The 16119-nt window shown below is 41.9% G+C and overlaps 1 protein-coding gene across 1 annotated transcript; it reads right to left on the bottom strand.

Annotated features, from left to right (window-relative positions):
* Window positions 1-438: 438 nt before the first annotated feature.
* LOC129129927 (tumor necrosis factor receptor superfamily member 1B) lies at window positions 439-15281 on the bottom strand. The gene is made up of 10 exons (XM_054648055.2): window positions 14993-15281; window positions 9135-9237; window positions 6848-6976; window positions 5213-5362; window positions 4319-4412; window positions 4049-4236; window positions 3250-3324; window positions 2673-2710; window positions 1835-2102; window positions 439-1264 (listed from the first exon to the last, which is right to left on the bottom strand). Exons 1-10 carry the CDS (start codon window positions 15104-15106, stop codon window positions 966-968), a joined length of 1458 nt encoding a protein of 485 aa, XP_054504030.2. The 5' UTR covers window positions 15107-15281; the 3' UTR covers window positions 439-965.
* Window positions 15282-16119: the final 838 nt, after the last annotated feature.

The raw sequence follows: 16119 nt of genomic DNA, 5'->3' as shown, positions 1-16119 counted from the left end.
AGAGCAGGATTTTCAGGTTCTGAGGTTTGAGTAAATTCCATTTATTACAGATGATGCTCTGCCACCTGAGGGCACGGAGCTCTCTGGCAAAGATAATCACAGGGATCTGCTCTAATAGTCACTGAACACAGGGAAAATATTTTGGATTTATGGTTTACCTCAAAAATGAGATTAGGATCAATTGGGGAAACATGTTACCTCAGCCAGGACACAAAGGTGACGAACTCTAAGGTTGTCAACAAATGGAACTTACTTCCTACTCCAAGATAACAACAGTTCAGTCTAGGTTTTCCCTTCTAAAACAAATGAACTATGTACAGGCAATGAAATACTGTTGTTTAGACATAACAGTTGTAATTTTAGTTGTAAAAAAAAAGCTTGTGTAAAAGATTTCACTTCCTGATATCCTATATGTTCTTAAGAAATCTGGTCTGATAATGAGAAAAAAGAAACTTTAATAATAAAAGAAATATCCAGGAGGGTGAGGGAAAGTATGACAACTAAAATACAGGATAGGAACTGATAGCTTTAAAATTTAAATCAAATGGATGATTCCTGAGCATTGAAAGAATGATAATTTAACTCCAGTCCCTTAGAAGTGCTGGTCACATCCATGTTCTTGGCACGTGGCAGACCTTGAATAAAAATCATCATCACAAGAAGTCTCAGGAGAAAACGGCATAAAGTTTGAAAAATATTCCTTTTCAAGTCTGATAAAGATCCTCTTAGGGTATCACAGAAGAAAGGGAGGAGTTGGCCATTCAATTTTAAAAAGTTTCAATGCTTTTTCTTTTAAACCACAAAGTGACAGAAGACACTAAAAACCTCGAAAGCATCAGTGTCTGTATTCATCTGAAATTTGAAATCTCTGCGAGAAAGCTTCATTGACCATAATGTTTGTTTTATAAGACAAGATTGTTTGATTAATTGTATCAGTCAATCAGCATATGATCTGTGAATTTCCTTTAACTGGTTTTCATCCCAGCATCTTGAATGCCCAGAGGAACCTTCTTTTCTTCTGGAAGTAAGTCTTGAAGTAAATTGTCCTCATTTTCCACTGTGATGTGAATTTGGGTTTCTTTGTTCAAGGCATTTTCTTCTTTGGAAAGGAGGGTTTCTTCCCCTGCTGGGGACCTCCAGGGAGTGTGCCCATTGTCCCTGCCAGCTGAGCTGATCTGCTCAGGGAGCTGGGAGCTGCACTCTGGTCTACAAAACTGAACAATGCACGTCACATTCACCTGCGTGCCTCCGTTACCAGAATGTTCTGTCAAACGAACACAAAACAGAGGAATGAAACCAGAATAGGGCAGCTGGATTCTTTATCCAGCTCTTTGACTTACAGATAAAATAGACATTAAATATCTTTTTTCTTCACTTAATTTAGTCAAGCTGGTTGAGTTGGTTCTGTAACATTTTGGTGCCATAAAATCCACGTATCTGCCCAGAAATAAAAAGGCTACCAAAATTAATGCAGAGACCTGGATTGCAAACAATCCCTTGCCCATCTGTTGTCATTTCAAATGCTTTTGACAATGTTCTTTTGTAACTGCTCCCTCTGCTTCTTCTCCCACTCACAGGTAAGTGCCAACCACCTGATCCTCCAGCCCCTAAATTCCTGTTTGTCCACTGAGGAAACTCTCTTTACTGTCTCAGGTTGGCAATACACTCATTTGTATTTGTACAAAACCAATAATTTTTTTCTTTTCAAAAGTTACTGAATTTTCTCTCTGCTGAACAGGACTCAGATGTTTTATCCTGCCATTTAGACTTCTGCTAAAAAGACTCATAATTGCTAAATATCAAGAGGTTCTGGATCATTCAGAATCATTACTACCTGAACTTGCAGAGCTGTGTCTGTCTCCACTCAGGAATTTAGAACCTTCAGGAGGTGAATGTTGCTGCTGAAATCCTCCTGAGTTTTTATTTTCATAATTCTCTCTACTTATTACACTGATGGTTGCAGATCCACTTGGATTCAGGATACTACTGCTGGACCCAGAAGTTTCCAAGAGATGCTGTTGTTCCTGTTCAGAACTCCCAGAGTTCTGCAATTTTGGATCTCTGACTTTTTTGTCACACTGTTTTTCTGGAGGGGGAAAAGGCTGGAACATTTGCAGAGAAAAGTAAAATGTTAATATTAAAAAAAAAAAAAACAAACAAAAACCAAAAATAAAAACCAAAAATAAAAACCAAGCAACCCACTAGCAAAGAACTGGTCAGCATTTTGGCAGCTAAAGAAACCACTGATGATTGGAACTAGAGGAGCTTTAATGTCCCTTCCAATCCAAGCCATTCTGTAATTATTTCATTTGCATAGTGATGAGTGCAAGTCAAGTCCATAACAGCTCCTTAGGGCTTCAACAGAATGAACCCAGATCCTGAAGGCACCCCCAGCACTGCTCTGATTACTTAGGGACCAAAGGCTGTCAGATGTAGTTTTCAAAAGCCCACCTGGGTTTTACTGCTGTTGTCAGCCTTACATAGAGATGGTGGGACATTGTGTAGGATAGAAATGGTCCATCTTACACCCTGGCTTGGGGACCAAACCACCCTGTTCTCACTGCAGTTTTCTTGCTGCTGTGCAGTTTATTTCTACTGGTAATTAGGTGAGAGTTTATGATTTCTGTGTAACTTGTAAAGAAATGGAAGAGATGGAAAGAGAGGACACTCACCAAACCTGCTTCTGTAGCTGCTGCAGAGTACACAGGGGCTGCCAGTGAGCAAAGACAGTTTATTAACACCCAAACCTGCCCCATTTGCACCAGCTGCACCCTAAACTAGGCTGAGGCATCCCCTGCTCCTGGAATAAACTTCAAATGTACATTGATTACACACAGTTTAAAAACATTGAAACCTGTATTCCATGAATTTTGGGACTTAAATTTAGCCAGGAAGCAAAGAGAAGCCTCAGCATTAATTCATAATTTTTCTTGTATAGTGTCAGTGAGAAAAGGTATTGGAGACAATAAACCACATTCATGTCTGTTTAATTATAACACTTGAAATAATCTAATATTTAAATGATGAGGTACCAAATATTTAACAAGCTTCAGCAGGAGCACAACTGTTGCACAGTTGTCCAACTCCAAGGCTGTTGTGTATTTAGACAATTACCTAAAATCTGAGGAGCAAGACAGATTTGAAGAAAGCTGGCATCTTCTAAAACACTAATTTCAGTCAGGTTAATGGGAAATAAGGCAACACTTCACAGTTTTACAGATTTGCTTGTTTTCACTTCATGAATCTTACCTTTTTTTTTTGAGACTAAGCAATACCCCAAGATAGCAATTACCAGGACCAATAACAATGGCCCTGCTACTGCTCCTGAAAATAAATAAAAAGAAGAAATTATTTAGCAGCTTGATCTAATTAGAAAAAGGTTGTTTTGTAGTTTCTGTGCATCACTACAAAAGCTAAATTTGCAAGTATTGTGTATGTCTGACATTCACATTTGATGCCTCAATGGTCAGACACCAAGGTCTCATTTCAGTCACCACTACTTCATAAAACTGAATTCTCCTCTCCTGAAAAGTGAGGACAGACTTTTGGCCTTGGTCACAAAAGGTATTTCTCTGGGCAAGCAAAATTTTGTCACATACAAGGCCAAGTACTCAAAAAGCTCCTAAACATCTCAGCCTTCTGCATTCATGGGCTGTGAACAGCAGAGAGCACATCCACACCTCAGAATGCTGTCAGGACCTTCTGTCTCAGGAAGGGCTGACAGGAGACTCACAGACCTCTCACCAGGTCAGGTTTGCCTCAATCCAGAATTTAAGATACAACCTTTTCTACCAGCTATAGCAGCAATTATCAGGAAATGCCTTGTATAGTCTAGTTTGGGGTTTCTTAGAAATATTTCCAGATTTACAAGGACCATAGAATGCAGAGGCATGGGTAAAAATGCAGTTCACTACAAGCTGTGTCACATTGAATTAATTGAGCTCTTCTGAGGTTCTGTTTGGTGACTGGTTTTGGAAAGACACTGAGAACTAAATATAAGCTTGGTTCCTGAGCAGACAAAAGTGACTTTAAATGAGTTAAAGCTCACCAGTGATGTGGGACAGGTCAGCTACAGAGTTTAACATGACAGGTTGAGTTATTATTTCAGCTTTGTGGGAAGCTGGGCTTTGGGTCACAAGTAGGTTCAAAATGGTGTGAGGCAGAACTGTGGCTGTTCCTGACCCACTGCAAACAGTGTCATTCCTGCTGTTCCCAGGGACAGCCACTGATTTACAACTGCAAGAGACCAAAAGAGAAGTTAGGAACAACAGAAAGCCCTGCACAGTTAAGGCTGCTCTTGGACAGAACACTGGCTCACACGGTGTGGGGCGTGCAGCTGGTGTTGTAGGATTCCTCAGGGGAAAACGTGCCAGGAGGACAAGGTTCACATTCTGTGTCTGTGCTGTCTGTCCCTTTAAAGAAAGAGGAAAACTCCAGTTACTTGTCTGGTGAGAAACAAGAATGAATAATCAGGGTCTGCAAGAGATCCCAGCAGTGACTCAGAAGCAGTGCAAAAATGCAGTCTGAGACTGTCACAGAAGACATTCACTTGATGCACCCAACCCGAAGAGAAGATCAACCAGCTCTAAGTTTGGTGCCATTAAAGGTTCAAATGTGGTGCTGCAGACAAAGCTGAGCTTTTCACTGGGCTGACTACCATGCTGTTGAATTCTGCATCTTCTCAAAATGATTCCTCATTTTTTTTAAATGTTTAGCGTTTCAAATATTTTTAAATGATTTATCATTTTGAGACAGATATATTATCAGGGTAGTAGATTCCATCAACTAATAAAACCAGATCAATTCTGCAGGACAGAATAGAGTCATCATTATTTACTGTACCCAAAATTCCACCTGAAGCCCTTTTTCAAGGATTTGAGGAGTGATTAAGTGGTCTTGGATCTCAGCCACTTGTACAGAATAAATCACCCAGCAGAGCAAAACGAAGATTAAGTTGCATTGGGAACTTTTTGATATATGACAATAAGAAATTGCAACATGTTGTCACTTTGGATATACCTCTGGAGAACACAGTTACTCTGGTTAGTGCCCACTTGCTTAGAATGTAAGAATAAACCCTAAAAAGGGAGGCACAGCTGAAGGGAGTCAGGCCAGAATAAATGTGCAGTAAGCAGAGTGCACATTAAAATTAAAATTACCTCATCAAAAATCAAAATCAAAATCAAATCAAATCAAATCAAAATCAAATTACCTCTTCTGGAAACCCGGTAGCCTTTGCCACATTTTTTGTGTGTTCTACACACTTCACAGTACTCATCCAGCTTGGAAACACAATACTTGTGGGGTGGGCAGCTACAGATCCTGTCCTGGGACCTTGTGCACGTTTGATTCTGCACAAGCCCTGGTTTTAAAACAGAAATAAAGGAAGATGTCATTGACAGCATTTAAAATCACAGCCTGCAATGTTTCGAGTGAACATGAGGTGATGTTCACATACAAGTTTTGGGTTTGTATAGCACCATAAACCAAATGTGTTACATGCCCCAATGTCTACGTTTTCAAAGAGTTTTCTCTCTCCAGGCAAGGAGAAATTTGTACCTGCAGAGTGCACATTTAAAACTCTTTGCCTGCAGTTGTGTTATATTTTGTCATAACCCCAAATGTGGCCATTTGTGTTCACCACTGCCGTACCTGGGGGCCACATGAGATTTTCAGTCTGTGCAGATCATGTCACTGTATTTAATGTGTTTGGAGATTTTACTACAGATATTTTCATCTTGTAATTAAGCAGCTTTTGTAAGATTATCTACTTAGACAAGACCAAAGGTCCTTTCAACTTAGACTGTATCCTTAAAACTTACTTGTCAGTGAATCAAGGATATAATGTTCTCCACCAATTTCCATTAGAAATGATGGAGAACAGCATGACTGAGTTCATTGATGCAGGTGATCTCTTAGCCCAAAGTACAGGTGTTGGTACAATGTTCTACCTTGGGTACTGTTCAGCTGCTTCAGTGAACAGAACCAGTGTGCTCTCACTGACTGCTGCTTTGCAAAACAGACCTGGTTTATTTTGCAAAATAAATCCATGTTTGCTGTTGTCACTTCAGCAGACAAAATGAGGAATGACAGGATGCTGGAAATGTAATTATCCATTTACCCATGTTCAAGTCAGGTATTAAGGTCTCTTGATGGGATGTTATAAGCAGGAGCTTATTCTACTGATGGCATTTGGAATGTTTTAGTGATGTAGTGTAGAGAGCTTTTTGGATAATTGGTTAGCTGAGAAAGGACATTTCGATGTGATACCGTTGGATAAAGATAGGAGAAACAAGCTGGGGATTATGCAACCAATGTCCAATCACTGACAAAGGTCACAGTGACCTTCGCTGAAACGGGAAGATGGGAGAGAAAATCGCTTGCCAGAAAATGTAGATATCCTAGGTAGAGAAGCTAGAAGAATGTAAACATATCAACAAAATAATCATTAGAGCATAGAAGTAGGTGTGGTTAATCTAAGTGTGCTTTAGCCAATAATGAGCTCAGCTTTTGCAATATGTATAAGCTTCATTAACACCAGTATAATATGTGTGAGTTTTCAATAAACTTTGAGATTTGCAATTCATGCATATGGTGTGAAGCATTTCTTCACGACAATGTAGTGCCTTAGTTTTTAATAATATAAGTCCTCATTTTTAGGACTTAAAAAGAAAAAGAGCCAGGGCTCCCTGCAAGATTTTTTTTCCTTGATTCCTAAATCTTACACATTCCCAAAGCATGAGGACCATACAAGTGGTTGACAAAATCTCCTGGGTTTCTTAGGAGAAAAGACAAGGTTAAACCGAGCCCAGTCTTTGAGCAAGCCCCTTTCCCAGTCCAAGCCTACCTTTCCTGCAGGGTGCTGAGCAGGCAAAGCACTGTGGAGAATGATTCCAGATGGCTGTGTACGTTTTGGGTCTGCAGGGGCTGCACTTGGTGTCCACTGTGTGACTGCAGCTCCCTGTCCTATACTGACCTATTAAAAGAAAAATACCCCAAACCAAATCAGAGAAATCATCTCACTGGAAAAGATCACTAGGAATTCAGTCTCATTCTGAGCTGTAGAATCCTTTCCCTTCACTGACATTATCAGATTGGTGTCATACACCATACACTGATGTAGAGAACTGCATGTCTCTACAGGGAAAGTCTGATTTATGTCCATCCATGTTTGACTCCTTTTCCTACATTCAGTTCAGTGGATTCCAAACACATTCAAAACAAGACAAACCAAAACCCCTCAGCACATACTTAGGTGCAGCTACCACAATACAAAACCCAAATATTTTACCTTTACAGAAGCTGTTTTGTGGTGAACACGTGGAGGTGTTTCAGAGCCAAAGTCAGGCATGTGCCAGAATGATGTGCCTGAGTGAGACCCTTGCTGCTGTCACAGGCAGGAGAGGGCAAGATCAAGTAACATCACAAACAGGCCTGAATTGGAACTTCACCACTGTGGATGCCATGGGGCAGAGAGAGAGAAACAGCGAGTGTTTCTCACAGTGGCTTGTGAGAATTTTTAAAGAGTTGTAAAGATGTGATACCTTGATAAGTATAAGCAATCTGCAGGTGGTGTTTTTCTACTTCATCTTTCTGTTTTTCTCAAGGACAGTGTGTGAGGAAGATGGTTTTGTTAACGAGCCAATCAAATAGAATCTATCATATCACTCTATAAAAACCACGTGGTTCTCTTGAATAAAACCTTCTTTGTTCTTTCTACAACACTGCCTCCCACCTGTTCCTGTGTCATTATAAAAACCTTGTGGTTCTCTTGTATGAAACCTGCTTTGTTCCTTCTACAATGCTGCCTCCTGCCTGTTCCTGTGTCACTCTTGGTGCAAGAGTGACACACCACTTGTCCCTGTGAAAGGGACATTCCAACATTAATTTTGGAGAAAACACCTCAATTGCCATTTCCCTTTCGTGTGAAAGGAGAAAGAAGATAAAAGTCAATGTCTCATATCCGTTACAAAAATATCCTGGAAAACATACTCAGAAAGCAGGAATAACACTGAAAAAAGTTTAGAGGTGCTTGGAGAATCTGTTTTTCAAAAGAAGAGGCCCTGGAGGTGAGCCAAATTAATTCTTTCCAAAGACTTTGTTTTCCCCCATACTTAATGAAAGTTTTACATTCTGCATCCTACATCGTGCTAATGATCTAGGCTGATTCACTGAACACTACATAACACAACTGAAAAGTTTTTCTTATGAATTCTCATCTTTCATCTGTCATGAACAAAGGAAGTTTGACAGATCTATCTAGATAATTTCAGAAACTGCAGCTGTTTCAGCAAATACTGATTTCCTGTTTAAACTTCCGGATCTGACAGACACTCAGCATTCATGGAGACAAATCTTCTTTGCTCAGCATGTAATGAGAAAAAAAAAAGGCAGGTTTTTTTCTGTATCTAATATAGTAATATAGTTGCAACTTATTGCATAAACTCTATGACCAAAATCTCCAAAGAACATTATTATCCCCCCCAAAAATCAATCCCAAAACCCACAGACAATAACTTTGGCCAACTACAGGTCCCTTATAATCACTCCTGGAGTGTAGGGTGTGACAGCTCAGTGTCTGCAGTCCTGTCCCCAGTGTGACTGTGCTCTGCAGTGTCTGATTTACAGTAAAAGACAACAGCTCCCTTAATGAGCAATGACAGATTGACCTGTCCAATGGAAAGCCCCTTAGATAAGTGATATTATCATAGCACAGAAACCAAGCTTTACTTCACGCCCTGTTTTGCAAAATGTATTTTTATTAGTGGGCTAGGGTCTGTGTTGCCTACTTTTTGTAATTCCCTTAGTTGCTTCCCCTCCAATGTTGACTAAAATTACTTTAATTATTTTCATGAAAACCTCATACAGAGCTGTGTTTACACAAGCTCAGGAACTACCTCCTGATAAGTCCCAGCCCAGTTAACCTTGTAGGAGAATTCCAGTTCTGATGGACAATGTGTCTCTTTTGCAGGTGTTTTGCAGTCATGGTGTTTTGTTGTCTTGGTTGAGGAAGAATGCATTACAACAGCAAAAATCTGATGCACTTTAGATGTATAAGTAATCCAAATACACTATGATCATCTGAAAACTGATGAATTTGGCCATGTAAAGTAATAGTTTGAATGATAACCTACCTGGAGGGCACTGGCTGCAGCATTTATTAAGTTCTTCATCATAGAATTCAGTGCTGGGATCGTTGCATTGTGCCAGCTGGGGTGTGTAAGGTAATGAATATTCCTAGGAGAAATCAAGGGGAAGTCATGACTCACAAGTCCCTTCTGATCCTGAATTAGAGACTCAAAAGAGACAAGAACCTAAAGAGCAGTGCAATTGCAAGCACCTCCCTTTCCAAGGCACCGTGGAACAGCGCAGAGCAGAGGAGGCTGCAGGGCCATGACCAGCTGAGGAGCTGCATGTGACTCTTCTGAGGTTCCTTTGTTTTCCAAAGATCCACCACAAAGTGATTTCTCCAGGTTTTAGGCTCAAGAGTGCAGTGGAACGATGGGATTGGCATCACACCCTGTCACTACTGCATCCCACAAACCAAGGGGCTGAGTGCCTTATCCCCAGCTGCCATGGCTCAAACAACAGCTGACAAAACACCAGAGAAACATCAATTCCTACCTGTGGGTTTGTGAGAGAAACATTTACTGTAAAGTGGCTCAAAAACTTCAGTCAATCTTTCCAAAGAAAAGGGAAAAAGGCTTTTATCTGTCCAGATACTCAGTGATTCCTTCCTGAGCAAGAAAGGCCTTGATGTTCTGAAAATAATGTCTCCAAAAACTGCACAGCTGCTTCTGAGAAGCAGCACTGCTGCAGAAGGTGCAGACAAATATGCAGGTTCAATGCATTAGAGACAATCATGAAATAAATACAGGGTGCCTAATTTCAGCTCACACTGATCAGCACAGCTCAATGAACAAGTGTCAAATTATTTGATGACTTACAGACTATTTTCAAAGGGAAAAATACACTCACTTTAAAAAGGCTCCTGTTAGGTAGGACAAGTGTAGGAGTTTCCTGCTAGACCAAAAAGGCACTGTTAAAAAAGGATGTGACACTGCTCAGCTTTAAGGCATCATTGCAGTCTGAGGAGATTGCTCCATGAATAATCTACACACATTTAGAGGAATCATTGCTAAAATGAGAAATGAAAACAGGAACAAGGTCTTGGGAGGCCGGTAATGAAAATATCCTTCCGCCTTACTGAAAAACATCTTGAACATCTATTGTGGCTTCACATTACTGACAAAGGAGATTAATGTTTCCTACCCCCAGCAATTGCTTAAAGGGAACTAGCATTTTCTTATGCAGCTCATTGAAATATTCCACTCTTATTTAGCTGTGATCAGAAACAAGATTTTGTCAACCTACTCAAAAAAAACCTTTTCTGAGAATGTGAAGACAGAGCAAAATCTAGATATCATAGGATGGATAATGATAAATCATCCTGTTTGCAAACTTGAGCTGACACTAAAATTAGAAGGAGAAAAGGGCTCTGCTCTCACCAAAATTATTTTTCATTAAGTTACTTTTTTATTAGAAGAGGAAAGATCAAGTGTTGTTATCCCATTTTTATAGTCACTATGATCAACTTCATTAAGAATAGCAGTTGAGAGCCTTTTCAAAACATAAGGCAGACACAGGGGAAAAAAAAGGAGAAATACAATAAACCACATCAAAAACGACCCTGCTGGTGAGGTTTCCTGGCCAAAAAAATAAAAAGTTCTTATCTCATGCTCTTCCCTCTCTGTTGTAGCTCTTGCCCTGTGAGCTGCAGGCACAGGAAAACCCATCAGTGGCTGGGTTCACACCTGGTTCTCTGAAGTTGTGCTTGGAAGGATCTCTCTGCTGTCTGATACAATCTCCCTGAATTTTATCTGATGAGCTGTGGCTCTCAGTGACTTATAATTGACAGTTTCTTCCCAAATGCCCTCAAAGAACATAATGGGAAGCTAAAAGGGAGTTGTGACTGGCTTAGACACAATTTACACGCACACAGACACACACACACACGTGCTTAGCTTGGTTTGCCCAAGGAATCCTTCCAATTCCCAGTTGGAAGGGTTCAATTCATTTAGTAGACCCCATTTTCAAGCAATTTCACCAATTGTAAAGTCTGAGTTGGGCCATAGAAGATTTCTGTCTGGCATCCAGATGCATTGGCTACTTTGGACTGAAAGACTGATGAGTAGAGGCCACATTCTATCTCACAATCTTTGCATTTTGTTAGTGTGTGTATCTTTCACAAGACTTTATTTTATCCTGTTTTAACTGTGATTCAGTGTCTTACAAGCAGATTGTGTGAAGGGAAACTAACCTGATGCTGCACATTTTGCATTACAGGCTCAGAACTTCTCAGTCTAGGTAGCAGTGCCTAATGGCAGCTGATTTAAAAGAAATTTATAAGGACAAAATTAAGACTTTGGAAGACTTCATTTAATTTAACAGCTACAAGAAGAAATAAAATGCCTCATCTGTCTATCAGCAGAGGCACAAACATTCTTAAACATGAAATTTAGTCTAGCTCTATGCACATCAAATTAAGCAATACATTTTGGCATAGAAATGGGTAAACCATGTTTGCCTTTGACTTCATAACTCACTAGGGAGATTCTTGCAATGCCTCTGCATTAAGCAATAACTAAGAAGTTACACACACAAAGTCAGTGACTCCAGACTCTCTGATTGTTTGGATCCTTTTCCTGTTTTTGCACTGCAGATATTACTATACTATATATAAATTAGGTGAACTAATTTGTCCCTGGAGAGGAGTGGGCTAACAGTAACCTCCACACCAACTGAAAGGGCTTTATGTGTAATTAAATTTCAGTACCTTAAATAATAAAAATAAAGCATGTTAATACAATGGATGAATCTATAAAAATCCATTCATATAACACTCATTTTCGTTTTCACTCAAGGCCATTTAAACAAAGATATTTAAGCATGTATTTTAATCCTAATTTACATGTCTACATTTCTGTTGATCTCCTTTTCAAACATTTGCCTTCAAACGTAAGCTGCCAGTCAGAGGATCTGAAGAGGAATTACATTTGTGTGCAGTGTTCTTCACGTGTGTGAAACCACAATGAAGTCACTGAGGTCTCTGGTGTAAAATCTGTTTCTATGGAAAGGCCTTGAGGTACAGAGACACTATTTGCTGAGCTAGCAGACCTACTGGAGGCAGGAAAAAAACAGAATTATGTCTAAAATATATAAACTTCTAATTAAAAAAAAAAAAAATCTGTTGAAGTTTAGTTACCAGATAACAGCATTACCCAAATCAGCTGGAGTTGTGTCAGGCCATACCAACTTTACTCAAACTATAAAGTTTTTTTCAAAGCTGCTGTGCTGCACATCTCTCAAAGATTATGGTCCATAATGTGAATTATTCTCCCATCCTATATCACAGTTCTGTGAAGCAGGAGTCCCTGCACAGCCACACACCAACAGATTTACAGTTCAACATCCCCCCTTCCCTGAGAAAACAGTGTCTCTGCTTTCTGCCAGGAATTCTGCTTTGTTGCCACTCACCACCAGAACATGAAAACATCTTCCCAGAGTGACAAAGCAGGGGGATGCACAGAACATGGAAGCTGTTCACAACAGGCAAAAATTATAGAAGTCCAAGTTTGTAGGAAGACAAGGTATAGTTTATTATATATGTATTTGGGAAAACATACATATTTCACCAGTTCTTCTCTTTAAAAACTTCGGGCTGTTACTGATAACCTTGGTGATTCAATTGTTCAAAATGGCAAAAATAATGTTCAGTTCCTGTGTTTAACAGGGACTGAGGCTGGGAACTTTCAGAGCCTTCCAGATGAATGAGAAAAAGCCCAAGAAGTAGTGTCACTCAAGAACTATTGCTTTGCCAGTTTGTCTCCCTCAAATACAAAGTAAGTTTTCTGTAACAAATCACTGTTAAAAATTGATATAACGGGCAGGGGGTTTTTCCCAGCTCTGTGGCAGGTGTGGTATCACTGAAACTACTGTGTTTGCTTTTCTAACTTTACATATAAGCTTTTCCTTATTTTGTCACAGTGCAAAAAGTGATGCTGAAAGTTTCTGTCATTATTTCCACCATTATGTTTGAGTCATATTTAGAGTGAGAGGACAGCAAATTCCTTTTGAACCAAAGCCCCTTGCTCAGCATGAAACGTGACAAACTTAAATTCTGGTGATAAGTTCTGCTACAATTCTGAGATTATCCCTTCTCTATCTGCTTTTTCCTATCCACTGCAAGGTGCCCAGTAAATCAGGTACAAAACACTCTCACCTTAAAACCATAACTGAATTAAAAATTAGTGAGTTAAAATAATTATTTTGATATATTATCAGCTCATTGTAGCACCCCATACTCCTTAAAAGATCACTGTGTAATTCCAGGTTCAATGCACATTCTGACATCCTCACCTGATTTCACTGAACCTTTGCTTATCCAGCCTAAATTCCTATGAATAAATAAACATGTAAATAACATAAATATCCCATAAGAACACAGAGACCTGGACATCTCAGCAACATTTCCATATTTATCTTCACAATCCTGCACATTTTAAAACCAGACAGAAAAGTCCTATCAATACACCAGTACAGAAAACACCGAGTTGAAGGCAAACAGACCCCACTGAGCTCTTTGGCTGGCACAGTTACAAACCCTCACTGCCAAACAGTGCTGCAGCAGCTGGGTATAGAATAGCACAGTAACAGCTGCAGCACATCAGATCTTCATGCAAATTAACAGGGTTTTCTGCTTTAATAGGGAAGAGTTCTAGGGAACCAACAGAGCAGAACAATTCTTCCTGTGTAAACAATGTCATATAGATCTGGGTCTACACTCTGCACTCGCCAGGATGCTCACCATGGTTTTTACAAACATTCAAATAAGCCTGCAAAATCAACCTATTTCTGCTGAAAATCCAGGAAAACTTATTAGTCATTCCTTTGGGAAGCCAAGGAGTAACAACAGCACAGACAAAGGCTGAGCTTTGAAGTTTTAAGAGCGGGACTTGAGATTGCTCTAGAGATCATGGGGAATCCAGCCCAAGCCCGGGGGCACGGAGGTGACAAGGAACAGACAGGTGACAAGGAATAGGTGATAAGGGACAGGTGACAAGGGACAGACAAGGGACAGAAAGGTGACAAGGGGCAGGAGAGAAGAGACAGATGACAAGGGACAGGTGACAGGGGACGGACAGGTGACAAGGGACAGGTGAGAAAGGACAGCCAGGCAACAAGGGGCAGGTGATAAGGGACAGGTGACAAGGGACAGGAGACAAGGAATAGGTGATAAGGGACAGGAGAAAAGGGACAGACAGGCAACAAGGGGCAGGAGACAAGGAGCAGGAGACAAGAGACAGGTGACAAGGGACAGACAGGCAACAAGAGGCAGGAGGCAAGGGACAGGTGACAAGGAGCAGGAGACAAGGAACAGACGGGCGACAAGGGGCAGGGGGCAAGGGACAGACAAGCGACAAGGGGCAGACAGGTGACAAACGGAGCACACACACAGCAGTGAGACGCTGCCTCCAGGGCAGCATCACCAGGCGATGCCCGCCGGCCTTTCCCCCGCGGCGCTCCCGCCCTGCAGCGCTCCCGCATCCCCGGAGCAGCATCCCCAGAGCAGCATCCCCGGAGCAGCATCCCCGGAGCAGCATCCCCGAGCAGCATCCCCAGAGCAGCATCCCCAGAGCAGCATCCCCGGAGCAGCATCCCCGAGCAGCAACCCCGGAGCAGCGTCCCGGGAGCAGCATCCCCGGAGCAGCGCCCTGGAGCAGCATCCCCGAGCAGCATCCCCGGAGCAGCATCCCCAGAGCAGCATCCCCGGAGCAGCATCCCCGGAGCAGCAACCCCGGAGCAGCAACCCCGGAGCAGCGTCCAGGGAGCAGCGTCCCGGGAGCAGCAACCCCGGAGCAGCATCCCGGGAGCAGCAACCCCGGAGCAGCAACCCCGGAGCAGCGCCCCGGCCCCGCCCGGCCCCGCTCACCCGCCCGGCTGCGGCGCCGATCAGCGCGGGGATGAACACCGGGATCAGCGCCGGGATCAACGCCGGGATCAGCGCCGGGAGGGGCTCCAGGAGCAGCGGCCGGCGCGGCCCCATCGCCGCCGAGAGCGCCCGGGCGGGCCCGGCCCCGCAGGCGCCGCCCCGAGGATGCGGCTCCCCCGGGCGGGCAGCGGCGCCGCTCGCTCCGGGCGCTCGGATTGCGGAACCGAACGAACTCCACAACTCCTGCGCCAGCTCTGAAGCCGCTGTGTTTATTACAGCGCTGGACGCACGTGGGCATCGTTCCCTTTAACAGGACATGCGTGGCTCTGGGAACTCCAGATCCTTTTGTATCTCCCTCTCAAATGCGTATGCATGCAATTTCACAATAGGTTCATACATATTCATTTTACTGATTTTGCTGCTCATTTTTTCTTTATCATAAAGAATTCCTGGCTCATTTTGACCTTGCTTTCCGCATCAGCCTCTGTGTGTCCATTTCAGAGCTCAAGGGGCTTCTCCTTTATCTCTGTCCTTTGGCTGAAGCAGTTTCTTCCAGCACAAGTTTTTTGCAAGAGCAGTCAGACCAACAGCTATGTTTGCAAGCTACAGACTTAATTCAAAGATGTACATTTCACCTAAATCAAAATGGATTTCTACTCTGGAAAATTTCCACTCTGTCTCACAGCATGTGTGGAGGTCTCTTCAGCCCCTTCATAGAATTCTGAGTTGGATCAGCAAAGTGCAACTCCTTCACCCCACAGTACAAAGTTACCTTTGCAGCATTCCAATATTCATTAATACTCATTAACACCAGTCACTCGTGTGTCACATGCAGCCAGGATGGTACAGACAGACTTTACAATAAATTCAGCCCTGCTCCTGAGAAAAACTCTAATCCACTAAGAACTCTGTGAGCTTCAAATGGCTTTCTTGCAAAAATCCACTGCAAGGTGTTCAGTAAATCAGGTTCAAAACACTCTCACCTTAAAACCAGAGCTGAATTAAAAATTAGTGAGAAACAGATGAAATCATTCTTTTAATATATTATCAGCTCATTGTAGCACCCCATACTCCTTAAAAGATCACTGTGTAATTCCAGGTTCAATGCACATTCTGACATCCTCACC

This window comes from Agelaius phoeniceus, chromosome 24 (genome assembly GCF_051311805.1).
Source record: "Agelaius phoeniceus isolate bAgePho1 chromosome 24, bAgePho1.hap1, whole genome shotgun sequence".
Lineage (NCBI taxonomy): Eukaryota > Metazoa > Chordata > Aves > Passeriformes > Icteridae > Agelaius > Agelaius phoeniceus.
The sequence above is the reverse complement of the archived record's forward strand: the minus strand, read 5'-3'. Positions and strand labels throughout refer to the sequence as shown.

Coding starts and splice junctions, on each gene's coding strand:
- LOC129129927 (XM_054648055.2), bottom strand. CDS start 15,106: ATGGGGCCGCGCCGGCCGCTGCTCCTGGAGCCCCTCCCGGCGCTGATC. Junction 5,363..6,847: donor CTCAGCACCCTGCAGGAAAG/GTAGGCTTGGAC, acceptor TTTTAAAACCAG/GGCTTGTGCAGAATCAAACG. Junction 3,325..4,048: donor TGACCTGTCCCACATCACTG/GTGAGCTTTAAC, acceptor ATTTATTTTCAG/GAGCAGTAGCAGGGCCATTG.